The sequence below is a fragment of the Amphibalanus amphitrite genome, unplaced genomic scaffold, assembly GCF_019059575.1.
Source record: "Amphibalanus amphitrite isolate SeventyFive unplaced genomic scaffold, NRLGWU_Aamphi_draft 000066F_arrow, whole genome shotgun sequence".
Lineage (NCBI taxonomy): Eukaryota > Metazoa > Arthropoda > Thecostraca > Balanomorpha > Balanidae > Amphibalanus > Amphibalanus amphitrite.
This window is the reverse complement of record NW_024881562.1, coordinates 520,207-547,480: the sequence shown is the minus strand read 5'-3', so window position 1 is coordinate 547,480 and position 27,274 is coordinate 520,207. Positions and strand designations below refer to the sequence as shown.

Genomic DNA, 27,274 nt, shown 5'->3' with positions numbered 1-27,274 from the left:
TGAAGAGGGGAGAGAGCAAGGAAGGGACAGGAAAAGAGAGGAAAAAGGATGAGGATAGGGGAGGGAAAGGACCAGAGCTAATCAAACTCCCGTTGCGCTCAACTCATCCTCTCGTTGGCACTCCGACTGATCTCACCCTCCCCTCTCTACCAACAGCAACCCGAACGCCACCATGCTGGGCGACGCGCCGCTGACCGACCCCAAGAACCAGCCCAACACGGCGCTGCTGTCGCTGCTGCTCATGTTTGGCACGTTCGCCATCGCCCAGTACCTGCGCTACTTCCGCAACAGCAAGTTCCTCGGCCGCCGCGTGCGCCGCATGTTGGGCGACTTCGGAGTGCCGATTGCTATCCTCATCATGGTCGGAGTTGACATGCTCATCCCGATGGTACGTGGGCGCTGGAGTGGCTGCTGAGGGCTGGAGAGGGATCCTGAGTGCTGGTTGCAGTGGTTTGGTTATGCATTATTGCAGTCGTGCGGTAGATTTGGTAACCGATGACTAGTATGCATTGAGGGCCAGATGGTAAGAAGGAAGAACCGTAGTGATTCGGGAGTTGCCCCGGCTGCTGGTCAGTCGTAAGTGGCATTAGAAAATAGTGTCTCCCTTTCTCTCTCCAAGTCAGCCTTGTGTCTGAAGTGCTCTATCTGACTCTGTATTCCTCCTCCCCTCTCCCCAGGTCTACACCCAGCGCCTGGAGGTGCCGGCCGGCCTGACGCCGTCCAACCCGGCCGTTCGCGACTGGCTCATCTCACCTCTGGGCGTGCACCAGTCGACCTCCTGGCTGGCTATCGTCGGCGCCATCCCCGCCGCCGGCCTCATCTTCATCGTCATCTACATGGAGACCATGGTCTGTGAGCTCATCATGGCCAAACCGGAGCGCAACCTCAAGAAGGGCACCGGCTTCCACGTCGACATCGTCGTCATGTCGGTGATCAACCTGATCTCGGCCCTGATCGGCGCCCCGTGGATGTGCGCGGCCACGATCCGTTCTGTGAGTCACGCGGCCGCTCTGACGGTCATGTCGACCACCTACGCGCCCGGAGAGAAGCCCAAGATGGTGGGCGTGCATGAGCAGCGTCTGTCCAACCTGTTGGTCTCCATCATGATGGGCCTGTCGGTGGCACTGTCGTCGGTGCTGAAGCTGATCCCGGTGGCCGTGGTGTTCGGCGTGTTCATGTACATGGGAGTGAGCTCGATGACCGGAGTACAGATGATGGAACGCGTGGTGCTCTTCCTGAAGCCGGTCAAGTACCATCCAGATGAGAACTACGTGAAGAGGGTAAGTGGGGAGAAGGGGAGAAGGGAGAACGACCGGTACGGTTCGGAGGAAGCAAAGTTTTTATTCTTTTCCATGTAGAATACTATGTCTAGCAAAATCTTTTGGCATTGTTCTTTTATCTTTACAGTAAACCGCTAGTACAATGACAAAATTGGAGTTATCTCACGGTTCTGGAGCTCTGAAACTTCTCAAGTAAAGCGTTGTTGTCAATGACGACGATGAACCCGGTCGAGTTTGCTTACACCTGTCGGTTGGCGGCTCACCGCAGTCTACTGTCCGATTTGAGGACCGGCAGTCTCCCCCAGCACACCACTGACGCCCCTCCTCTCCCCCTCAGGTGAAGACGTGGCGTATGCACCTGTTCACCATCATCCAGTTCTGCTGTCTGGGCTTCCTGCTGGGCATCAAGTTCACGCCGGCCGCCATCGGCTTCCCCTTCTTCCTGGCCATGCTGGTGCCGCTGCGACTGGTGCTGCTGCCCAGGCTGTTCTCGCCCATCGAGCTACAGGCGGTAGGTGGCAGCGGATGGCCCGCGGAACGGTTAGGGGTCCATTATTCGGATCTGGGGCAACTTTTCGTATATCTAGTGTTTTGAAGCTGTTACCCTCTACTGGTCTTCTTTACTGACCTACACTGACTCATGCTGACCTGTGTTGAACCACGATGACCTGTGATGACCCCTGCTGACCCCTGATGAGTCCTGCTGACCTCTGCTGACCTCGTGCTGACCCTCCGACAGCTGGACGGTGACGGCGGTGAGATGGCTGACGACACGGACGCCGACTTCTACGAGGAGGCGCACACGGTGCCTGCCGCCACCTCGGCGCCCAGCTTCTACAACAACAGCAGCCTGCAGCTGCTGCGGGTGCAGAGCGCGCTCAGCCCACAGGCCAAGGTGTGAGGTGCGAGACGGCGACACCGGCGCGCCCGCCGCGCCCGCTCAACAGCCGACCGCGCCCCGGGCCCACCTCAGTCCAGCCGAGCCAGCTGCCACCGCGGGCGGCCGTGTACCCACTGTGACGTCATGAGTAGCTAGTGGATGACGTCATACAGCTGTACTGTTGTGTGCCCGGATGGATGTGGCGTCATCATTATGTGGTCAGCAAGGCCGGGACAAAGTCTTTATGTGTGTATGTGCGTGTGTTTGGAGGAGTCAGTTTGATAGGGTGTGTGCCCGAATGGCGAGCCGCCCATAGCGGCCGAGTTCGCGGTTTGTCGCGAGCGAGTGTCCGTACCGGCCGAGTGGTGCCTGTCCGAACAGCCATTGGGGGCGTACATACCACATATACATGCGCGCATATACACAAACTATTCATAAATGATATTTTGTCACCGGAGGCGGTATTTTATGGGCGGCGCTCGCGCCGGGTCCCCTGTGCGGCCTCCGCGGGGCGTCTGTGTCTCCGCGGAGTGGCGCAGGGGACTCTCACAGGCCTTCTGACTGTGCTGTGATGGCGGGCCGGCTGTGGCCCTCACAGGGCTGACCAAGCCGACAGAGGCTGTCCGAGTTGCCACTCCCCAGCGGCAGAGGAGAGAGGACAGGCGTGTTGCAGAGTGGGGGCCGTCCCGTGTGCGTCGAGATGTTTGTCCAGGTCGGTGCGCTGACCAGTGGGATCGGATGACGCTTTGAGACGCGAATGTGGAGCGCGCGTGAGTTTTGTACCGGCGTTCAGAGGCAGCGAGAGCTCCGCAGCAGGAGCGCTACCGCGCTGTGTTTGTGTGTCTGTGTGGCGTCCTGGTGGAGAATCGTGTGTGGTGTACGGGTGAAATAATTCCATGTTGATATTGGCCATTGCCTGATTGAGATGTGTTGTCTACCGCCGTCTGTTGACTAATCCGAATTGAATGAGAAATGTTCCGCTGCCAGAGCGAAACAGAGAGACGATTATGAGTAATGATAAGAAGAGAAAGAGAGAGGGAGAGAAAGAAGAAGAGAGCGAGAGTGAGAGCCGCTGCCACGAAACAAAATGGCTTCGACGGTGGTAAATACAATTTATTACGAAAAACAGCTCTGTTGATGTGTGGAGTTGAAGAAGTTGGGGATTGAGATGTCTGAAATCAGACCGGTTTAGCCATTGCTCACTGCCACCACCATTTCCTTACAAATTCTACCATCCACGAATCCCTGCCACTTCCAGGCCTTTCGCACAGACCCTGAGGAGCCACAGACAGCAGCTAGGAACACATGTTGTATTGGACAAGATACATTCATACATGGAGGTACAACAGGAGTGAGCAGCACGCGATACGTACACAAAATGACAACAGCCGACCAGTCGCACCGGCCTCACGCTCCGGCCAGCATGGCAAACACTGCTTCTGCCCAGTCTCGCAGCAAACAGCGAGATTCGACCAGACATTTGGCACTCGATAGCCCTGAAAACGGGCACTTCAGCAACACTGAGCCGTCACAATGATACAAAATGACTGGAGCAATCGCCGGCAGACACTAGTGCCACCTGTCGGCGGCGGCGACAGCTCAACTGCAAGATTCTCCGCCGCGCGGCGCCGCCGTCGGCGCAGTCTCGATGCCCTGTACAAAAATGGCGCAGCGGACACGGAAGACAGTGACGACACCGCTCGAGTATTAAATGAAGTCGGCGAAGGGCCTAAGTGCGGCCACCGGCCACCTCTGAGATCTGGGACGGCCGGCCAGCTCCCGACCCCGGACGGGCTCCCTCTCTCCCTCCCCACTCTGTCCAGATTCGGACGGGACAGACGCAGACATGTCTCACCACGCCCGGCGGATTCCTCTCACTTCCAGCTGATAGCTGCAATGATGAATCATGATTCCTAAATCTCTCCCTCACTCACGTATATGGCACGCGAGCTTTGTCGTCACACAATAATGCCCGCGACACAGCAGGACCCGCCGCGCCGACCGCGACATCTATGGCCACTCACCAGCACTATTAGTTCACCGGTCTGCCGCGCGGCGTCGCTACGCGTCGGTGTCGTGCAGCGGATCGGTGGGCGCTGCGCCGGAGAACGTGAGCGAGGGCCGGCCGTTCTCCGGCGGCAGCAGGTTCGTCTTCTCGGAGCTGGCCGCCGCGCCGTCCCGCTCCGGGTACGTCGACTCGTACACCGGGTTCGAGAAGTTGGTCGGCTGCGAGGAGACGAGGGGACGTCATTTTACGAGTAGAGGGAAAAGCCCAAAAGTACGCAGAACACGTGGATGGAGCACTACCGTCAGATTCATGTCAAAATATTTACACATTGAATATGACACTGGGCTCCTCCGAATAAACCGGGCAAAGTCATCCAAAAAAGCTCCATATTTTCCGCCATTCAACTCACTCTTCCCTAAAAGTACAACGGCCCTTGTAATTCATTACCTCCACTAAAATCTCCTTTATCCATTGATTACAACCCCACACAAACCTGTCATTCTCCCTTTCCCTCCCCCACAAACATATAACTACCCAAACGTGGGACCGACTCAGCCGTCAAGAACATGCACGACCCACAGAGACATTCATCGGACCCTCCCCTCACCTTCTCTTCGAGACTGAAGACGGCGTCCTCGACCTCCTCGTCGGCGTCTTCGGCCGCCTCGCGGGCCTCCAGGTCCCGCAGGTACATCGGGTTGTCCACCTCTAGTTTATCGCTGCGCATCCGTGTGTGGGTGAACGGTTTACTGCGGAGAACGGGAGAGTATGGTCAGGTCTTTGGACTGCAGTCAGACAACTGGCCTTACAAAACCTACCCACAAGTCTCAGTACCCTGTCCTGTCCTTACATCTGGTCCCCTTCCACTGTCCGTTGTCCTGCTCAGTAGCCGGCACCCTATCCGCTCCCTTCCCAACCCCCACCCAATTGCCGTCCCCGCGGTCACATGCCTCGTTCACTTTTCCAGTTCCTGTATCCAGTCCACCCACCCAGTACCCGACCTCCATCCCATCATCTTGCTCGATCCCCGTCCCCACAGTGTTCTATCACCCGACCCAGTCCCTGTCCCGTCCTCCAGCCCATTTATCTCACCCGTGTCGTTTTCTCCACACCACTGCGGCCGTGATGGCCAGTATGAGCAGCACCAGAGCGACGGCCACGGCGGCACCAGTGACCACAGAGCCGCTCGAATGGTCGTCCGCGGCGCCGGCCCGCCAGCCGGGCGCGCGGGTGGCGCAGCGCAGTCCGACGTACCCGGCAGGGCAGCTGCGGGGGGGGGGAGGTGTGAGACAGAGGCGATGTGAACCGGAGAATGAGACATAAAGCAACGCTTCAGTTTAGTGTCAGAATATTCCCTCTAACATTCTTAAACTACAGGGCTGACATGTACCGATTGTAGTGTCAGAATATTCCTCCTAACATTCTTAAACTGCAGGACTGACATGTACCGAACGACAAAGTCAAACATCAGTAAACATGGAGTACCTCTCCACAGTCCCCAATCGCCTGTAAAGTATAGGTAGGCCTCAGACCCCGCCCCGTTCACCCGTCCGGCGGATCCGATACTCACTAGCAGGTGGGCATCTTGCCCTCTCCGGCGCTGGGCGCCAGCTGGCAGGTGCCGCCGTTGAAGCAGTAGTGTTTGCAGGACTTGGGCCGCTCGCAGCGGTCTCCTCCCCAGCCGGTGAGGCAGTGGCAGACGGCGCCGGCCGGCGTGACCTCACAGGTGGCTCCGTGGAGACAGAGACCGGTGCGGCAGCCGCCGGCCGAGTCAGGGCTGACCTCGCAGTGCGCGCCAGAGTAGCCGGACGGACACCTGGTGGGGAGGGGAGAGGTCAGCAGGGCGCAACGTGGAGACTGGAGATACCTGACGGGGAGTGAAGATCAGCAAGGCACACTATGAAACACATAGCGGGGGAAGAGGGGAGTCGTCTGCTCGATACCAGACCAACCACTGAGAGCCACAGATGAAGGAAAGTTGGGTGGGGCAAAATTAGATATGGGTCTTGACGTACTGTATGACCTCGGTTGTATCGGTCTTTGGCAACCCGCTCCTCCTCTACCTTCGCTCTAAATCCCTCCCAGCCTCATCGACAGCCCGAAGTTTGGTCCGTCTCCCAAACCCATCATGGCTCCCTATCCCCTCATCAGCTGCAGAGTCGACCAATACCTTGCCTCTTTCCCTCTATTTCCCTCCTTCCATCCATCTCGCCCCCCTCTTCCCGTACCTGCAGACGGAGTGTCGGTCCGTATCCTCGCACGTTCCGCCGTTCAGACAGAGCAGACTGCCATCTGAACAGGTAAGTGGCGGCAGCACACTGTCACAGAGACGCTCTGGCCGCGAGGTACCTGGGGTAGAACGGGGGGAGGGACACTGTCATATAGACGCTCTGGCCGCGAGGTACCTGGTGGGTAGAACAGGGGAGGGAACACTGTCACATAGACTCTCTGACGGGAGGTACCTGGGGTAGAACAGGAGAGGAGGGAACACTGTCAAAGACGCTCCAGACCGGGGGAACCTGGTGGGTAACAGGGGAGGGATAAGTCAGCACTGGTGGGTGGGACAAGTGACTGCTAGAAACTGGGCTTTATTAAGTAGCTGCAATTAGTGGCATGCAAGGCATATGACCTGATAAAGCCGGAGTACAGCTGGAGGAAAGGAGTGAGCGACGGTAAGTCGAATTTAGAAACATGGACAATGCGACACGCCAGTCGGGTATTTGTTCCATGAAAGTTCCCCGGCTATGGCCGTTTGGACTGACAAGTATTTGAGAGCCATCTTATTCCACTGAGCCAGTCATGCTATCATGTTACAATTAAAGCACAGGTGTCTATCTATACGACCCCAGGCCCCAGCCCCCGATACTTGTGCGGGTCACCCTCCTAAAACGGCCTTAGTGATCTACCTGGCACCCAACGATCTCAGTGAGTTACTGTCGGTGTGTCAGTGACATAGTATCGGTGTCTGTTGTCAATGTCACCCACCTGGCGGGCAGCTGATGCAGTCGTCGCTCGCACAGCCCGGAGAGCAGGTGCACAGGTCGATAGCACACCGTTTGCCGCCGAAGCGCGCGCTGCAGCTGCACTGAGGACCGGCCGCCGTGGTCTGACAGGTACCTGGGGGGACGGAGAGGCGGTCACGGGAAACGCATGGGGTAAAGTTGAGGCAATGTCACAGGCTAACAGATAAAGTCACACAGTCTGACACAACAATGAATGCACGTACCCCTCTAGAAACGTTTGAGAGCGGTAGCCGCATTGGACCGCCGGCGCATCGGTCAACCGAGTCTGCCTCCCACACACTCAGTTATTATGTTCCCCTCCCCGCAGCTGGGTGCGTCTGTTCCTCTCTATAGGCGGCCCAAGTTGGCCTGTCATCCTCCTAGGACCAGAGAGCCTTCCCCTCGGCGACCCTAGAAGGTCTGTCCCCTCCTCCCCTCCAAGGCCTAGCGGGTCAGTCCCACCCCCGCGGCCCCAGCAGGACCGTCCCACCCCTTCCGAAACCTCAGCTGGTCAGTCCCTCTCTCTCCTCCAGCCAACCCTCACCTCCGTGCAAACAGTAGTCGCCGAGCTGCTCCGAGTGGCAGGCAGCCCCCGCCGAGTCTCCGTCGTAGGTGCATGTCGGCGTGCCGTCCACCATAACACACTTCCCTGTGAGGGAAGGGGATGAGACAGTGGTGTCAGCCGGGGCAGGACCTGTGTGATCAATACAGAGCTGTAGAAAGGGAGTATTCACATGCGACGTTCTAAAGTTAGCAAATAATGGAGCATTCCGGACAGCCATGAGTGAAAAGATTTTCTGGTGCCTGTCGAGGAGAGGGGCAGCACATCGAGCAACTACAATTGTCAAATGTCAGCTGTGTAAAATTTATATCAGTGAGTTTAGAGCTGTTCTCACCGTGTTCATACCAAGAGTGCAAAGCTGTTCTAACCGCGAGTAGGAAGCTGTTCTTACCGTGAGTACGGATCTATTCTTACGTAATGCTCTGTTCTCACTGCCTGTGCGGTAACGTTCTCACTGTGTGCCCCGATTCAGTTCTCACCGTGAGCGCAGGGCTGCGCACTGCAGTCGCCGGTCTCACAGTAGGGCCCGCTCAGTCCCGGCGCACACTGACACTCAGCCACGGCCGTGGTCGGGTCACGGTGGCACGTACTGTTCCCGTGACACTCGTGGTCCTCACACTGCTCGCACAGTCGACCTGGCACACGACAGAGAGTGTCAGACACGACGCGCACTGTGTCAGAGGACGACAAAAGTTAATATGTACTATCTGACACACGGCAGAAAGCCACCCAGTGGCAGATGGACTGACAAGGGCAATCACAATTTAATGGTCTCTATCCACATGAGCATACGAAGGGTTACAGGATATAAATGGTAACTTTTTTCTGTACTCTTTACTTACGCCCATTTATCTATACTCTCTTATTCAGCCTCCCTCCCTTCCTCCCAATCTCATCGCTCCCACTCTCACCGGTGAAGCCGTGCGGACAGAGGCAGGTGTCTCGGCCGGCCGGCCGGCTGCACGTGCCACCATTGAGACAGGTCAGTCCGTCTGCGCAGGGACTGACGGGCGTCTCACACCGGTCACCCGTCCAGCCCACCAGGCAGTTACACTGTGGACATAGGCGGCGGTGTCAGTGGCGCAGAGGAGACGAGCGGTGACGCGGCGCGGTCATAGAGACAATGGCGTACACCGGGGCAACGGTCAGTGAACAAGTGACAGTGGGGGTAGAAAGAGATGAATTGCAAAGCTGTCAGCCAATGTGAGAATAGTATGGGTTACGAAATGTTTAAGTGAAATTGCTAAGCGAGCAGTTACGTGTTTATTTTTATGTATTATTATTATTGTTTTATTAGTTTATTAGATTATTAGCGGAATATGATTGGGCAATTATTCGAGCGTGTAAGCCCGTCCAAGAGTAAGTAAAATTTTGTCGCATGCGCTTACGCTTCAAGGTTAAAGAGTTAATGATGTATTGTCTGTTTAGACTGTTTGAGACGGATCGAAAATAGCAACACACGTTCAAATTCCAACACACCAACTCAAAGTTAAAAACCTCTAGCGATTTGGTTTCGTGAGAGTCCATTGTCAAATCCAGACTTTAAAATCCCAGGGCACCGTCATACACACTGTCTTCAATCCCTTTGAGTCGCTCCATTGTCCTCGTCTAAAGCCTCAGTCCATAGCGTGGAGGCGGGATGGGGGCCGGTGGGGTACCTCTGTAGGTGAAAAGGTGTCAGTTCGGGATCTCTTTATCTCAATCTCTATTCAGAATAAGGTCTCTACGAGTCCTATGCCTTCATATCTCTCTCGATACTTTCGAGCACTTCTGTCCAGAATCGCTGTAGTCTGTCGGGAACCTTGCGTCTGACTGTCTCGGTGGGGGTTTCCGCCAAGTCTCTGTCGATTGCCCGTCCACTGTATCACGGCAGTCTAGGTCTCGTCGGAGAGGACGTCTCCTGCACTGTATCAGTTCAGAAGGTGTCTCTGTCCCGTCTTTAGTCCGCTGTCTCCAGCAGTGCGTCTCAGTCTGTCGGGAGTGTCTCTCCTGGGTTGTCTCAGTTCCGTCTACAGTCCGCTGTTTCACAACAGTGTCTCAGTCACGTCTGAGAGGGTCGGCCCGGTGGTGTCTCTGTCCTATCGGTGCGGGTCTCTCCTGCAGTGTCTCTGCCCGGTCGGGGAGTGTCGTCCCGGCCCGGCGGCGCGCTCACCGCCAGCTGGGAGGCCTCGAGCAGGTTCTGGTAGCAGTGGCCCTTGTTGGCGCAGTAGCCGGCACAGCGATCCCGCTCACACTGGGCGCCCGTGAACAGCGGGCTGGTGCAGATGCACTGCGGACCGGGCGCGCGGCGCTCACACGCGGCTCACATAACTCACAGCAGCTCACAACACTTGTACGCGGCTCACAGCGGCTCACGGCAGCTCACATAACTCACAGCAGCTCACAACACCCACACGCAGTCCACACAAGATTCATAACACTCACAGTGACTGACACACGACTCACAACACTCACAGCACCTCACTCAACACTCACAGCACCTCACACAAAACTTCAACATCAACAGCAGCTCACACCACTCACCGCAACTCAAATACGACTCACAGTTCAAGTACTCAGAGCAGCTTCCTGAAAGTGAATCATTGACAAATCTATACGACACAGGGCCTCACCCTATCCGAAACTGTACATTTTGTTGTGAAAGAATTATCTGTTTCGTTAATAGTCTGCATCGCCATTAACGCCAGCCCGTCTCCAAAGCGTGGAGCGTGCCACACCGGTTACCAATTGTTGCCAACACCGAAGTTACCCGTGGCGCCCAGAGGACTCAATTATCTCCTGTCGCGCCTGTTAGAGCACAGTTCAGCGGAAACGTCCCACAACTGTTGGACATCTCCTCAGACGATATTTACAGAGCCTTGACATAAGGGACACATAAGAAATACACATGCCAAGAAGCCACAAAAGATGAACGTTACATGAGCACGAAATAAAGGGACAAAAATGCGAAAAACTATTGAAAGTAATCAGAACTTAAACTGTTGTTATTGAACCTTACCAATCGTCAATAGAAACGTTGCTATTTTACAAAGCATCGTCAAAATTAAAAGCAGCAAATTCACAGGTCATTCTTATGCTTACAAAGCATACGGAAAAACCTACATTTATCATATTCTATGTATATGTCCCGCGGACCAGAATCCAGTCTCCCCTTCCCTCCCTATCCACCCTGGCCTAAGGGTAGGGAGGGCCGAAATCCCTCCCCTCCCTCTCCCCGTCCGGACTAACCTGAGGACCGCGCGGGCCGTGCTGGCAGTATCCGTGCTCTCCACACTGCAGGTTACACGGCAGCACGGGCTGACGGGCCACTGCCACGCACTGTCCGGCGCCACCTCGACCGTCTCCGCCCTGTACCCGCTCTGTGCCGTCCACACAGACGCAGACACGGCGCTTGTTGGAGGCGGCAACACACAGCTCGTTGGGGCCGCACGAGCCGGCCACGCACGGCGAGCTCACTGGAGACAGAGAGGGGGGAGAGGGGGTCAGAGTCTGCCAATTACTGCAGTGAGAGAGGAGAGGTCAGAGGGGGCCAGAGGGTCAGTGGGGTGGGGGGGAGGGGGGCTCAGGAAACATCACAGCGGTCAGAGAGAAGGGGTCTATCACTACGGAGACAGAGAGATAGAAAGTGCGGAAATAGGCCGCGTATTTGATGTGACAGCGAAGGGAAGAGATCGGAGAGCTGGCGATCTCCGACACCACTGTGCTTCATAACTTCTGGATACGACAGGCAGCCCAAGGTGGGGAGCAAGTGACCGGTGAGGTGCTGTTGAGCACAGCCTTAGTAGTTGGTGCGCACCATACGCCGTGTATGGGCGTGCTCGTCCTCAATATTTCAGTATGCGTGGGTGAGTCATCCTGCCGTTATACAGAGGGCGTGGCCGTCCTGCCATATTGCAGTGGGCGTGGTCATCCGCCTCACCACCGACCACCAGGCTCATTGTCGGGTTCCATAAATGGCCTGTCGTCCCCCGTGACCCGGAGCGGAGGTTCAGCACCGCCCGGAGCGGATGGACACTACGGACAGGTGCCTCTACGTCTACAGGTTGGCTGGCGTGCGGTCGTTCCGTTAGCGCAGTCGGCCACGCCCGGCACCATTGATTTTAGCCGCAGTCGGCCGACCAGAGCCTGTCCCCAGTTCCAGTGAGGGACCACCAGCCTCGGCACCTGTAATGGTAGCAATGTGCACCTACCGACCCGACCAGCGCGGGTTTCAGACCACTACCGTGCAGCAATGCTGAGCAGAAAAGCCATTGAAAAGATCTCACCTGGACTCCAAAGTTGTGACTTACATAATGCCACTAAGCATTCATGCAATCGATGCCAGATTTCTTTTTAAAGGGGCAGCAACTGGCAGCAGCCCTCAATATGAAACAATGATATGTTGGGGCTGTGTGCCATGATGATATGATGCAGGCCAGAACAAAGAACCCGACATGGCCAACCGGATTTCGGTCCTCGCCGCTGGCTTGCAGTAGCCATTTTTTGTTCTAGATAGTCACCGATTCCGAAAATTGCAGTGGTTCCGACATGCAACATCGGCTACCGATGCCATGCATTTGGCATTTTCGGGCCGCGTGTTAGCAACTTGAACAGACTATCCTCAGCCATGAAACTGACTGCCGAAAAATGCCGGTGCCGGTCACTACACGTATTGGTGTGCTAGTCCGACGTTCCTCACCCAGCTATCGTGTCTGAATCCGACACGAAGTCCGACAGAGCTCGCAGAATCGAGCTGGCGCCGGACACCGATCGCACAACTATCTGACACAGCAGAACTGACAGTCTAGCTGCAGTGACACATCGGGAGTTCGTCTGGCACATGATTATAAATACCTAGCACTAAATGGCGTGATCGCCGACCGGTACAGCATTCATAGCCAGTTTCAGGTACTAGTCTGACCTTCGGTCTGGGTTCACACTTCACCTCTGGTCCCGGCACCGGTTCGTCCGTATGTCAGTCTGGGAGTCCGTAAGGATCGTGAGACCGATAATATTTATCACAGCTGAACGCATGTCCATGTTCCTTCAGTCGCACGCTCCCTGCGGTACAGCTCGCCGACAAATACTCATTTCTACCCTCTATCTGCACTCTAGTCTCGCCATCGCTTCTCATCGCCATGGCAATCCCACCGCTCCATAGCGGCAAAAGCCACAGACCAGACACCAGCGGCGGGATGTCTGACTTGTCATTTGTGTCAGCTCCACAGAGGCACAGACCACCCCCGCAGCGGCCGGTAGCTGACCTAAGCTCCCCCTCCCGCCCCTCGCATGGAGTAAGACCTAGAACCGAGAGGTCTGCAGCAAGTATCTTCTTACGTCTTCGTCACCACCTTTCGGCTTCAGTCCAAACCCTGTCCCCATATCCGTCTCTGTCTCCGTCTATGAGTCTGAGTCCGTCTGTCTTTCTCTCTGTCTGTTTCCGACCCGTTTAGCTACGTATCAGTCTGTCTCCGTCCCAGTCTCCGTCTCTGTTCTAGTTTACGTCTCAGTCTTCATCTCTTTCCCATTCTACGTCTCCGTCTCTACCTCCATCCCCGTTCCCGCTCCGTCTCCGTCGCCATGACAGCATTCACAGGTGTGTGTATCGTGGCGCTGAGCCAACGGCGACGGCGGCCGGCCGACGGCGGCGCAGTTAGAGACTGGGCCGGGCGCGTCCGCTGTCCCCCGCTGACCTGACAGCAGGGGACAGCTGACCTGACTATCGCCGCCGTCACCAACAGCCACCGGCGTGCCAACCTGTCTCATTGGGAGCACACCGGGCGACAGAGGGTCCGGGGAATTTTCCGTCATCCGGCATCCGTCGTCCGTGTGATGATATACGTAGATGATCCGTTTACACTTTCGAAGAGGTCATATGATCATTGATTATGCTCAGGATGTAGCCAGCCAATGCCATGAGTGTCATTGGCTTCTATCTCCTCCGACCGGACTGGCAGACCGATGAAGATCAGCATTTGCGTCATCCGGAGGTGGCAGGGCCAGATAGAGTTCAATAAGCGCCGCAGCAGCTAGGAGGCTATCCCACCTCCCGTGATGACCTGTGTGGTCTCTGATTTGGACCACTGCCGTGACACACCAGCCCCGCTCTGGTGCCTGATTTGAACTGCTGTCGTAGCAGACAAGCACCCCGCTCAGTGAAAGTCTGATTTGGACTGATGCAATGGCAGCAGAACAGCCCTACTCTAAAGAGGTCTGATTTGGACTGCCGCCGCAGTAGACCATCCCCGCTCTGGGGCTGTGTTGGACTGCTACCACAGCAGACTAGCCCCACCTAGCAGCAGTAGTGTCGACAGATACGACCGACATTGCTGACCTAGCAGGATCGGACACCTCTCGTCAGCGGTACTAACCGGAAAGGTGGGCTCCTCAGGGAGCACAAACAGAACGGTCGGCGCTTCTGTGGTCAGCGTATCCGCCAGTGTCACATTTTTTTTTTCAGGTGAGGTTTTTTATATTCACAAAAAGTACAATCATACTCTGCTCAACACATGAACACACACACACTGCAACCAAACAAACAAACATATGCATCGCCACATAAGCAACTTTCTTCTCCATGCCTCCTCTTGGCACATCGGGCTTTACACAGCACCACAAAGCATTAAAGTACATCGATGATCGGCAGCCATATTTGCTGGACAACAAGTTCTCTCCCTGTTTTCGCTGCTATATATTTCTCTACGCTGAAATATTTTTTCAGGTATACCTTAAATCTGTTTAAACTTGGTTCCGCGCCCAGGTTCCTACATTGCCATATAAATAGCTTTCCATGCATAATACACGTTTGAATAGCCTCGACATCGATGCTGTCGGTTTGTCTATGCCACAGCCCTGTTATTATGCTTTTCAAAGTGAAATATCCTATTAATCCTAGCCTATCTCTGAGGCACAACCAAAATGTTTTTGCTCGGGGACAGTCCCAAAAAATGTGAGCCAAAGTCTCTCCCTGTGATTTACAATGCACACACGCATCATATTCCTTTACCCCATACAGCCTTAATAGTCTATTTGTTGGAAGTATTCGATGGATAATGCGAAATTGAAGCCACCTTAGCTTAAAGTCATCCGTCATTCTGTGCACTAGACCATAAACGTCTTTCCAGGATGATTTAGACATCTGTCCGAGCTGTCTTTCCCATTTCCGTTGTGCTTTATCAGGCAATGCTTCCTGTGTCTGAGTCACAAGAATATCATAGCTCCATTTCGAAGTACGACATTTCTCTTCTAACACACTAAATTGCTCTGGCTGAACACTTCTCAATGGTTTGTCTCTCCTAAGTATTTCCTTCCATTGTCTCGGTATTACGCTTAGCAAAGTTTCCCATGTCAAAAATGATCCGAAGTTGTACTTTCTCTGTAGTGCAATGCCGCTCATCAGTGATCGTTCTGAAACGCAATACAAATCTTCTATCTTTGCGATGCCGATTTTTATGAGGGCCTTTTTGTTAACGTGTTCTTTTGTTTCCAATCGAAGCATATGATTATGCCACAAACTTATTCCTAAAATATCACTTCCTGTCACAATTGAGCATTTATCTTTCTCAATCACCTTCCAGGCATCATAACATTCCGACCAAAAGTCGCTATTGAGATGTTTCTTCATGCTAGATGATGTTTCCATACAGTGAGCAACTGACAAATGATGGTTAATGAACAACTTGTGTCTCATTACCTCTTTCCATTTACTTTTGTGATCATGATTCAGTAACCTTTTGATCCATGGAATTTTAAGACTGTCTGCCTGCAGAGATACGTCTGGTACGTTTAGCCCACCACAATCATACTTGTTTTTCATTATCGATCGTTTTATCCTGTCTCTCTTTTTATTCCATATAAATTGAAACATGATGGTTTCTATTTTTTTTATCAGCTCTGGTCTGGGTTTTGCCAGAACCGACATCAAGTGAATTAGTTGCGACAATGCTTCTGATTTCAGTAGGTATATTTTACCGAACGGCGTTAGTCCACGGCCAAACCACGGTGAAAGTCTTGCTTCTAATTTACGTATTATATCGGGGTAGTTCAATTGTTCTAAGCTGTCACTTTCTGTACCTATCTTTACACCCAGATATTCAACAGGCGCCTTTTCCCACGATATTCCAAATTCTTTGCCTATCTTGTCTTCACGGTGTCTGTACGCTCCAATCCACATAGCGTGCGTTTTTTCATTATTCAACTTGAGACCAGTTATCGTTCCAAAGCTTTGAATGCACTGAATGCTCGCATTTAACGATTCATCTGACCCATCTAACACTAACGTGGTGTCATCTGCATATGAACTGATTTTGACTTCTGTATCTCCAAAGGAAACCCCCTTGATGTTCTGACTTGTCCTAATAAGATGAGATAATGGTTCGATTGCCAACAAAAACAAGTAGCAACTAAGCGGACAGCCCTGTCTCAACCCGACATTTATGGTATATTCCCTGGACAGGTGGCCGTTTACATGAACACGCGCTTGTACCGGGCATCAACCAGTTTCATCGTAAATAATATCTAACCACTTCTGAACTGTTGGACCGAATCCAAATTCTTTCACGATACCTTTCATGTAACGCCAGTTAATAGAATCATAGGCTTTTTTCCAATCGCAGAAAAGAAGTAGGCCTGGCTTGTTCAACTCTGCTGAACTTTTTATAATGTCTAAAATGAGTCTTATGTTCTCACTTATATGACGGCCTTTCAAAAACCCTGTTTGATCCTCATTAATCAGGGATTTAATTACTAACTCAATTCTGTTGGCAAGTGTTTTTGTCAATATTTTGAAAAGAACATTTAACAAGCTGATAGGTCGCAGAGACTCGAGCAGAGAAGAATCCTTTCCCTTTTTGGGAATAAGTATTGTAACACTCTCTTTAATTCTTGCCGGTATCTCCCCTTTATCAAAGAACTCTGACACTGCTCCAAGAACGATGCCTTTCAACTCTCCCCAAAACGTTTGATAAAATGGCACTGTAAAACCATCCGGACCAGGGCTTGTAGATGTTTTCATGGCAAACAATGCTTTTGTCACTTCAATCTCAGTGAATTGCCCTTCACAAGTCTGCCTTTGTTCATCATCCAGAAGTGGCGCATCTTTTAACAAACTCCCAAGATTTGTTTCATCTACCTTTCTAGAAATGGTTCTATTTTCCGAATAAAGCTGTTCAAAAAATAGCGCACTTTCTTCCAGCATTGCTTTAATGTCACTAGACTTATTTCCTGGATTAGAGATTTTCAGTTCTAGACATTTGATGCTATTCAATGAATTGTGTCTCTTAACCAGCCCATGAAAATATTTGGTCCCTCTCTCTGCGTATTGTCTCCATCTTACCCTACAATTGAACATATTTTTCTTTGTTTCTTCTGAGATCAAACCATCTCTTTCCTCTATTAACTGTGTTCGCAATTCGCTCGCGCTATTTATTTCCTGCAGCATGTTCAGCTTGCTTTCAATGTCTTTCAATCGTTTCTCTGTCCTCTTCTTTTTCAAAGAAGCGTACTGAATGATCCAACCTCTGAGGACGCAAAGTACCGTTTGCAAGAGGATAATCTGGGAGGTATCCGGGCTTTCGTTCTCTTTTACTATTTTCTCTATCTGCTGTTTTGCTTCGTTCACAAAGGTCTCGTCTTGTAACAGCTGATTATTGAATTTCCAAAACGATTTACCTATAACTGTGCAAGTGAGCCCTACTGTGAAAACACACATATTATGATCTGATAAGTACCCATCTACAATATCTGACGATGGGTCATTGTCTGTCATCAAAATATTTTTGCTAACTACAAAAAAGTCTATACGTGATTTACTTTGATTACGTTGAAAAGTAAACTGTAACTTATCAGGGTGTTGCATTCTCCAGACATCTACAAGGTCTCTATCCAACATATATTGTTTGAAAAGTCGCCTACACCGGTCATTGTTTGGAGTTCTAGTTTGGGCGCTCGTGCTTACTCGATCCAGGTCTGTTGTGAAACTAAAATTAAAATCACCTCCTATAATAAACGTTTCAGTAGCCAACTCTTCACAGCTATCGAGGAGACCTTCAAATGCGTCTGTCCTATCTCTATTTGGTCCATACATGTTGGCTAAAGTAACATGTACCCCTCCGATTACAACCTTAATCACTATAAATCTTCCGTCCTTATCTTTGCGAATATCATCTACTATGATTTGCGATCGTGGTTTAAATAACACTGCCACTCCTCTACTCCTGCTGTTTCCACTTGCAAAATATCCCTTCGCTCCCCATTCGTGAAGCCATATGCTTTCGTCACTCATTTCGGAATGTGTTTCTTGTAGGAAACATATGTCCGCATTTTGCCGTTTTAGCCAAGTGAAAAATTTTCTTCGTTTTGGGACTGTCCCCTCATGGGCCCTTAGCCCGTTTACGTTTAACGATATTATTTTTATCCTAGCCACAACGAAATCCTAGTTGGTCTCGATGGAACTTTACGTTCTATTACTTCCCAATGAGTAACTGCTCTGACCACACCGTCTACGTTCAGCAGGGCATATTCAAACGTTGGTGTCACGCCACGCAAACCTGCTATAAGTGCCGTCATCAAGCTGTGTCCAAAATATCTCATCGGAGTAGAACAATCGTTGATCACCCATAGCAACAACACATTCGCGATGCGCGCAGGGCATAAGTACAAACAAACTGGGGCCCATTCTGTACAGATCATACAGTACAGCCTTGCAACCACGTATAATGGAACGGCATGATAGCCGCAACAAAATAACACATTTTACGATTATCCTTGCTGGAATAAACGGAAACGCACATATCGATTATTTAAACACAATCGTTGTAGCCTACGAACTTCCATCCACCCCCTCCCCCGCCACCCCCGCCCCCGCCCCGGCTCGGCCGGGAGGGCCGGCGCCGCAGCGCCCGCCATCAGGTCAGGCCGTAAACGCGGCAGACAGCCCTCCTCCCCCCCCCCCCCCCACACACACACACAACGCCGACCAGCCGACCCGCAGCGGGGCGGGCCAGGGGCGGCGCCAGGGACAGGTGACCATCGGCACGCCTAATCCGTCACACGAGATCTCACAGGAAGCGTGCGATCACCTGCGGATCAGTGACACGGACAATCGCACCATGCTGTCGCTCTCGGAAGAAAACAGTTCCGTTCCTGGTGAAAGCTGAATGAATTTTCTTCTCCTTTTTTGCCAAGAGGAGAGCATTCAGGTACGAAAGCCTCTTAGGTGTGAGAGACTCATTAATGTAAAGTTTTTTGTCATTGTCACGTTCATTCATAAGCTGAAAACGAGCCTGATAGAGACCGTCGCGCACTGATCCCTCCCCAAATCTTACAAAGGTACATACCAGTCGGCGTGTTTTACCAACACGATAGCAGTTCGCAATATCCGCCTTTTCGATGTTGAAGTTCGGCAGCGCACGTCTCACCACGGATAGCGCTGTCTTGTAGGTGTCTTCTCGACCCTCTTCATCCTCCGTGCGTGGCGGCACCGCCGATCCGGAGAGGATTAGCGTCGGCAGCCGCGCTCGACTGTCCGCCTCCTCCAGCAGATCCTCATTCGTCTGAACCATGGATGATATAACACTGGATTGGTGTCTCGTGGAAATTAACATTGGGATCCGCGACATTGGGATCCGGCCTGCCATCTAGCGAGAGAATTGTCGTAAGTTAGGAGCAAGCTGAGTGAACGCCATCTCTCAGCATTATGACACACGTGGGTGTGGTGTGTTATTTGGCTTAAAGTGCATATTCCCACGAGTTGGAGGTAATCTTACTGGACCTGAGACGACAAAAAATGTCTTAAATGCTTGAAAGCCAAAACGTCAAGCAGCCTTTAGGTAATAACGAAAATAAAATGCGTAAGACGGTGTGTATTGAAACGCCCAGTCCCATCGGCTTGTACGACCTTTTATATGTACGGTCATTTACTCACAATGGTACAGCAGTTTGACAATATGTCATACATATTTGGTAGGCTTATTCCTTCTTCTCCGAATTTCGCCCGATTTTCTTCATCTTAGTTAATGTTACGGCACGTGCCACGTGCCAACTTAGGGGTGTCGAAATTGTTCCACATAAAGTAACTCCGCAATGGTTGGGCCCATTACAGTAAAACTTCGTCAATAGTTAGGCACTCAGTGGCCCATTAGCGTCGCCACGGGGGGGCAAGCGGGGCAGCTTGCCCCCCCAACCTCGGACCGGGCAACCCCTGAGATCGATACAGATCCGATGAGATTTTGGAGTCGAGAAAAAATGGGGGTACATACCTTTCTGAGAATGTCTGCGAGGTCGCGGACCCGATTGGACTGTGCAGTTCAAGCCAGAGTCGGAGTCAGAGACGTCAGAGTCGCCAAAATCTTTATGACTCCGACTCCAGACTCGGAAATGTCAATGCTGTGATTCATTCCACCTTCCTAGTTGGTTCTTTATTACATTTTATAGCCGGTTTTCTTAAGTTTTAAAGTGCTAAATAAAAATTTTCGTTCAAATCGTGTCAGGAAATCTTCGAGGCCATGGTTCGGGGCCTTTCTCAACTCAGGTCAAATGACTGTGACAGGTTCAAATACCATGCGGCAGGTCTTATGAGCTTGCCTTTCACGCAGGCTCTTAAGGAGCTCCAATGAGCTCTAAGAAGCCTTCAGAGGGTCCAACCCAGCCTCTAATAGCCTCTGATCTGACTGGTGCCAATCAGCCCCCGTTCACGAGCTCCAGAATCCCTTTAGCGTGACGTCACCACGGCGGTAGAATCTCCCTTCACCCATAGGCATGCATGTAAATTTCATCGTCTTTCGAGCGAGCTGGAGAAAAAAACAAGGATTATTTGTCATCAAAAGCTGTACCAATGTAACAATGAGTTCGCCTCATTACGACAAATGGGGCTGAAACTAAAAAAAGGACTATATTGAGCCAAAATCAGCAATTCAAATGACCCCTTCATTTGAACGTGAAGGATTTCCTCTGATGACTTCACCACGGCGCCTTTATTTCCCTAGTGAACCAACCTGAGTAGTAAAGGAATCTTAGTGCCAATATTTTCTGAGGGCCCATATAGGGATCTTTGAGGACTTTATCATGCGTAGACCTCTGAAGGGTCACACAAATCTTTCAGGATGCCTTCCAAAATTTCTGAGAACATTAACTGGCCTCTGATAGCTCAGTCGAGCTTTTGAGGAGACAGATTTTGCTGACCTCAAGCCGGCATCTGAGGTGTCGCGACTCACGTGTGCCACTGAGGGTCCCAAGACACGTTTCTTATGTCCCTAAGTAGGGTCCTTAGGGATTCGACACAGACCCCGAGGGTTCACACTGTTATCTGAGGGCTCCAGGCTTGCACCCTGGGCCAGTAGCGGCGGAACACCTTCAATTAAGGGGGGCACTGCCGACTTTTGGTCCCATTCTTTCCATGCGACAACCATAGGGCTAATGTTAAAATGCCCAAATCAAAGGGGGCACGGTGCCCCGGTGCCCTCCCCGTTCCGCCGCCGCCCTGGACCTGGTCTCTGAGCGCCCGCCGCCCACACTAGCTTCTGAAGGCCCCACTTTGGGATCGGAAAGCTCTAAAACCCCACATACGTGTACACGTAAATGTTTGGGGTGACCCACGCCGATCTCCCGGATCCTAAGCAGGCTTCTGGGAGCTCACACTGACCATGAGTGGCCTAAAATGGCCTGGATCTCCCAAGCCCCTCTACGGGGTCCCTTGCCGCTATGCCGTGTGAAATTTTTGGTTCCAGTAAACGTGTTTTGTTCGCGTTTGCAGCGTTTCTCTACAGACGAAAAACGGGAGAGTGTGAACAAAACACTTCCCCTCACTGGAGGACAGATGAACTACTTCCGATTCACACTTCCGACATTCAGTCTTCCCCGAATGCCCAACCTAGCTAACCTAAATGGAGCGTTTTTAATTTTTTCTGGGTGATGATCATGAGCGACGAGCGTCTGCACAGTCTGCACGTATCTTGAGTGGGTCGGCAATCGCAGCAACTGTGCAATAATTCTACCGGCTGTTTTTTTTTGTCCAAATTTTTTTTCCTCAAAATTTGATTTTTTTCTGTAAAAAATACATGTGAGGTAATAGGACTAGGTATAGCTAGAAGGAAATATTTGTCACCATCGCATTCCTCGCACCATTGTGCGTCGAATGATAGGTATGTAAAACGAGTGAGTATCGGCTGGAGAAAGGCAAGATTTACCACAAAATTTGAGTTTGCCCCCCCAACCGAAAATCTCTGGCGACGCCTATGCAGTGGCCAATGTATTTCCATGTGTCACCATGGGGGTGCTACTGCACGTGCGCACGTGCGGGGTGCCTCTTCCATATCTCAAAAACGGCTGGGCGGATAACACTCAAACTTGGTACACAAATGTCACTCACATCGATGCTCGCACTGCATTGATCAGTGCTTACATTGGTGCAGAGTCGTTAGGAAAACGATGAAATGAGATGCGTGGTGTTTATGCCTTTCCGTTCCAGCAGCTGATTGATCCGCAACAGGAGATCCTTGTTTAAGTGAAGGCTTCGTCTTCTTTTTCCACTCCTTGTTTAAAATAACATGAACAATGTACGAAGAAGATCACACATCAAAGTTGTTTTAGGCGGCTATCTTGGGCCAGGGCTGCGGAGTTGTAGTCAGAGCCAGCGGTTCTGTTCCGACTCGGAGTCGGTTGATTTTTAAAAGCTGTAGTCGGAGTATGAGTCGAACGTCACCGAAAAGTCATCGACTCCACAGACTTACCAGGGCTGCAGAGTCGGAGTCAGAGTCGGAGTCTGTGTGAATCGACAGTTCTGCCCGGAGGAGTCGGAGTCGATATTTGGATACCGGAATCGGAGTTGGAGCCAGTCACTGAAATTTCATCGACTACGCAGCACTGGTTGGGTCCTTTTCATAGAGCGTCTTGAATGACATTGAGCGACAATGACTTTAGCAATTCCATTTAACTTTTTCTTTAGACTTATAGATTAGTACTTAAGTTCGTTTTGTTCTTTGATCGAACAATTTGTTTAATTTAGGCCAAGTAAAGACTCATGTGAAAAATAGCGAAAACGACACGTGCTGGCGAAGTCTCCAATAACTCCCTGTTTCACGATTTAAAGAAGAAATAACAGGGAACCGCTTACAATATTACTGACCCTGCACATAAATTTATTAATTTCTACGCTTTTGCTGACATATTAAGACACAACCTTTTGAAAAATTGCACATCAAGCTTGCTACTACACCACACTCCCGTGTGTCACAATGCTAATCAGCGGCGTTCACTCGGCTTGCTCCTAACTTACGATAATTCTCCCACTAGATGGCAGGCCTGAGCTCAATGTCGCCAAAAACTGCGAAGACACCAATCCATTATTATCTCATCCATGTCTGAACCTTATCCTCTGCTATGCGCAGGCGCTCCTTTAGACTCCGGATTTCTTCATCCTGCTCCTCGGTGTATTTTTCCAGGTCCTTGAGGCGCCCGGCAACGGCAGTGATGGATTCCATAAGGGACTTCTCCAGGCTTGTGAAGTCCCGCTGCAGCTGCTGCCGGAAACTGGCAAGCTCCTCCACAACGATGGAGCGGATCTGCTCCCCGAACTGGCTAGCCTCGGTCCGCCCCTGAGCCGGTCGACCGATGTCGGGGTCGGGCGGTGAAACCGGGGTGACATCACTCCCAGGGGACGGCGCCGTCCGAGGGCGCTTCTCCGGAGCACCGGTCCCGCGGCCGCTGGACCGAGTGAAGGCTTTCATGATGTGTGAACTCGAGTCTTCGGTTTCAGCCGGTTTTCCTTTTCCTTTTGGCCCTCCGACTGTTCCCGATACGTTCCGCTTACCAGTCATTTCAGTCCCTTTGTCAATATCAGTTTACCCACTTCTTCCACCGCTTTTGAACTATTTTTGCATCATGCCGTCCCACACACTCTCTCACATGGATTGTGCGCTCCACATACCTTTAAACAAAATATGTCTTCCCCTGGCCACTTATCTCCGCAGTCCTCACAGCTAGCACCGTAGCACAAAGCACTAAGCACTGAACTGGTATGCCAGGACTGGTGCTCCGCCGCACGGCACGTTGTCAGACGGGAGCGGCCACGCGCACGTCCGCACCCTCTCGCGTACGGGCGCGCACTGAGTGTCACATTTTTAACGTTCAGATCGGGTGACGCTCACCGAGCGCGGGCGCGTTGTGTCTAACCAGCCGAGCAGTCTGCCTTCCTCCCAGAGCAGGAAAATTTTACTAAGAGGGTGCACACAACCTTCCAGGATAGGTACTGCTAAAAATGTTCGAAAAGGCCTAGCCCTGGCAATTGTCTACGAAGCGTGAAGCTTCGTTTTCATATTACTCGTGACTACTAAGCCAGCCCTGGGCAGGGGAAACTTCGCGTTTCTCCTTTAGCTCCACAACTTGGGAAGAGCTGACGGTGTTGTTAGATGCTAATCCAAACAATAACCGTTATTTCCAAGGTTATCGGTTAGGTATGTTTTTTTTCAATGCGAGGTCACTCAGCTCGACCTCGTTAGTCGTTACTATTACAGAAGCGATTCTGGGTCAAAATTATCCGTGATGCGGGAAAGTATAAAACGACAGAGCCTTAACCTTCCAGGCGGTGGGGGGGGGGCATTTTTTTGCCCCCCCCCTTTAGTTTTTTCGATATATCTCGAGAACCGCTGCGCCGATCGTCACCAAACTTTCAGTACCCTCCCGGGAGCAGCTAGCGCACATGGTGACCAAAAATTTTTTCCAAAGGCTATGATAGGTTGGCCGCTAATGACGTCAGAGTGACGTCATTTTTGCCATTTTCGACCAAAAAAAAAAAGGTTTCGCGGGAAGAGCTGTCAGGCCTACAGCTTTAGAGATACAGAAAAATGTGTCAGACATAAAAGGTGTGAAATTAAAAGGGCTACAAAACTGCTATTTCGGTTTTTCGAGTTTTTTGGATTTTGACCCCAAAAAATAAAAAAATAGATTTTTTGAATATAATAGCCAAAAAATCCAAAAAGTTTTTTGAATTTCGAAAAAACTGGAATATATGTGATAGCCCCTACCGCCTTCTATCTACATACCAAATTTGAGATCGATACCTCTTTTTTTGGCCAAGTTATAGCGAAAAAACTGTTCAAAATTGATGACGTCAAATTTTAAAACTCAATTTTTAGCAATTCTAGACCTCGTAGCGCAAAACAAAGACCACCATTAGACTCCCCGTGACGAGCTGCATCGAATCGATACCCATTTTATGCAAAAATATCAACTTTGAAATTTGACCTTTTTTGACCTGACCTTGACCTGACCTCCACCAGAAAGTGACCTAAACCGTACCTGATGGTCTTATAACCAACACCATTGAGTTGGAAATGAAAAACTGGCCATAAAACATGCATCGCATAACCTTAGTAAAGTTGGGCTCATGTGGTGACCCTTGGTGACCTTTGGTGACCTGACCTGTGACCTGACCTGGTATGACCAGTGACCTCTAATAGCAACATATGTACTAGACAACTGACGCCTTATCGCTGATTTTCGACAAAATGCGTTTTACTCGATGTTATATCGCTTTCCCTAGAAGCCCCGTGAACGGTGAAACATTTTATCTTTGACCTGACCTGTGACGTCATCGGTGACCCCGAGGTCAATGAAATTTGGTTTCCTTCGACAAATTTGACAGGGCTATCGAACGCCGTTTGAATTTTCCGGATCCGTCCAGTAGTTTCGGAGATACGGGGGGGGGGGGCAAAAAAGTGCCCCCCCCCCCACCGCGCGGAAGGTGGCTGGTAGGCCCACCGCCTGCCGGGTTAACCCGCGCCCCGTTGGGCTCTGCCGAGCAACGCGCCCCGTTGGGGGGAGGGCCATTTTGGCCCCCCCCCTAAGATCTCGAGAACCACGCAACCTAGCGACAAGCGGCAAACGGTGTTGGATAGCCCTATCAGGGAACTACCTTGTGACCCAATTTTATTGACCTAGGTCAAACCGATGACGTCACAGATCAGGTCAAAGGTCCAATTTTCACCGTTTACAGGCATTTCAAGGAATGCGTTGTAAAATCGAGTAAAATGCATTTCATTGAAAATCATCGATGGGGAAATGTTCTTCAAACACATATTTTGCTATTTGAGGTCACTGATACCAGGTCAGGTCACAGAGGTCAGGTCACGGGGGGTCACAATATGAAAGTGTCGTGTGATGCATGTTTTATGGTCCATTTTACATGACAAATGCGATTATGTGGGTCAGGCAGCCTTTGGGGCCAGCTTAGGTCACGTTTTGGTCAAGGTCAGGTCAAGGTCAGGTCAAGGTCAGGTCAAATTAGGTCAAATTTCAAAGTTAATATTTTTTCATAAAATGGGTATCGAATCGATGCAGCTCGTCACGGGGAGTTCAATGGTGGTCTTTGTTTTGCCGTACGTGGTCTAGAATCGCTAAAAATTGAGTTCAAAAATTTGACGTCATCATTTTTGAACAGTTTTTTCGCTATAACTTGGCCAAAAAACGAGATATCGATCTGAAATTTGGTATGTATATAGAAAAGCGCAGGAACTATCACATATATTCCATTTTTTCGAAATTCGGAAAATTTTTGGATTTTTTTTTTAGTTTTTCTAAAAAAAAATCAATTTTTTGAATTTTTGGGGTCAAAAACCCAAAATTTTGAAAATCCGAGATAGCAGTTTTGTAGCGCCGCTTTTTGTCTACTAGACCATATAAAGAACTTTGAAATTGCTTGATAACTGTAGATTTGGTGAGCGTTTCAAGATTGCATGTTTTTTGCTAATTTTTGCTCGAACATGACCTCAGTTTGACCTCAATAACTCCTGACCTAAGGTGACCTAAGACTTGAAATTTGGTGTGAAGGTGTCAAATTGATGCCCGGGAAGGTACTTAAAATTTGGCGGCGCTGCAGCGCCGCCGCTTTCTTGCTATTCAGGAAAAACCACAGGGGGGGGGGGGGCAAAATGGCCCCCCCCAACGGGGCGAGGGTTAATTAACGTTGTTTCCCTTGCCTACCACTACAAAGCTATCAGACGCTGCCACATACCCACAGTGTGGCTAAATTCATTTTGCGTTAGGGGGAGGATGTAGAAAAGAGCCCGTAGAGGATGTCATTATTTTCACAAAACTTGACTTTCATGGCATTTTAGGTGCTGTTTTTACAGTTATAACTAGAAAAAAGATGTAGAAATATTAAACACCGATAAAACTTTAAAAGCTTTCTGATGTTTGGGAATCGGGATGATAAAGACGAAGTACGAGCTGTTAAAGTCTGGTCATATATCTGAACATTTTGGCTCAGATCATTGTTGTTTTAAGTCGTAAGGATGTTATTATTTATATTTTAGGATGTCATTTTACTTTTGATTATGGGTGGATTTCCCCGCAACATTACAATTTTGGACATACTGCATACCCACATACCATCATTGGTCTCCTCCTCTCGCTGTTCCACTCCAGGCACACCGGTGGCCGGGCCGGGCAGAGCTCCCGGCACTGGCGGCGGAGCTCCCGGCGCTGGCGCCCCTGGTAGGCGCCCGGGCGTCACCTCGTTACTGACGGCGTCATCGTCCGCCGGCGGCGATGACGTGTCCGATGACGGGG

At 51.0% G+C, this 27,274-nt stretch overlaps 2 protein-coding genes across 15 annotated transcripts in view; one reads left to right on the top strand and one right to left on the bottom strand.

The window, feature by feature from the left end:
- LOC122378857 (band 3 anion exchange protein-like) overlaps window positions 1-3,288 on the top strand; it is a 178,218-nt gene extending 174,930 nt beyond the window's left edge. For all 14 annotated transcript variants that reach the window (XM_043360454.1, XM_043360452.1, XM_043360455.1 and 11 more), the window contains 4 exons: window positions 157-388; window positions 678-1,280; window positions 1,618-1,791; window positions 2,020-3,288. In XM_043360454.1, coding sequence (XP_043216389.1) covers window positions 157-388; window positions 678-1,280; window positions 1,618-1,791; window positions 2,020-2,181 — 1,171 coding nt within the window. In that variant the 3' untranslated portion in view covers window positions 2,182-3,288. The remainder of the gene's footprint in view (window positions 1-156; window positions 389-677; window positions 1,281-1,617; window positions 1,792-2,019) is intronic.
- A 168-nt stretch (window positions 3,289-3,456) lies between these two features.
- Window positions 3,457-27,274, bottom strand: part of LOC122378856 (prolow-density lipoprotein receptor-related protein 1-like) — a 143,406-nt gene continuing 119,588 nt past the window's right edge. Inside the window, exons 72-82 of the mRNA XM_043360445.1 lie at window positions 10,961-11,187; window positions 9,885-10,001; window positions 8,644-8,785; window positions 8,212-8,367; window positions 7,715-7,819; window positions 7,154-7,285; window positions 6,397-6,517; window positions 5,739-5,984; window positions 5,261-5,434; window positions 4,776-4,917; window positions 3,457-4,386 (exon numbers count right to left, since the gene is read on the bottom strand). Coding sequence (XP_043216380.1) covers window positions 4,222-4,386; window positions 4,776-4,917; window positions 5,261-5,434; window positions 5,739-5,984; window positions 6,397-6,517; window positions 7,154-7,285; window positions 7,715-7,819; window positions 8,212-8,367; window positions 8,644-8,785; window positions 9,885-10,001; window positions 10,961-11,187 — 1,727 coding nt within the window. The 3' untranslated portion in view covers window positions 3,457-4,221. The remainder of the gene's footprint in view (window positions 4,387-4,775; window positions 4,918-5,260; window positions 5,435-5,738; window positions 5,985-6,396; window positions 6,518-7,153; window positions 7,286-7,714; window positions 7,820-8,211; window positions 8,368-8,643; window positions 8,786-9,884; window positions 10,002-10,960; window positions 11,188-27,274) is intronic.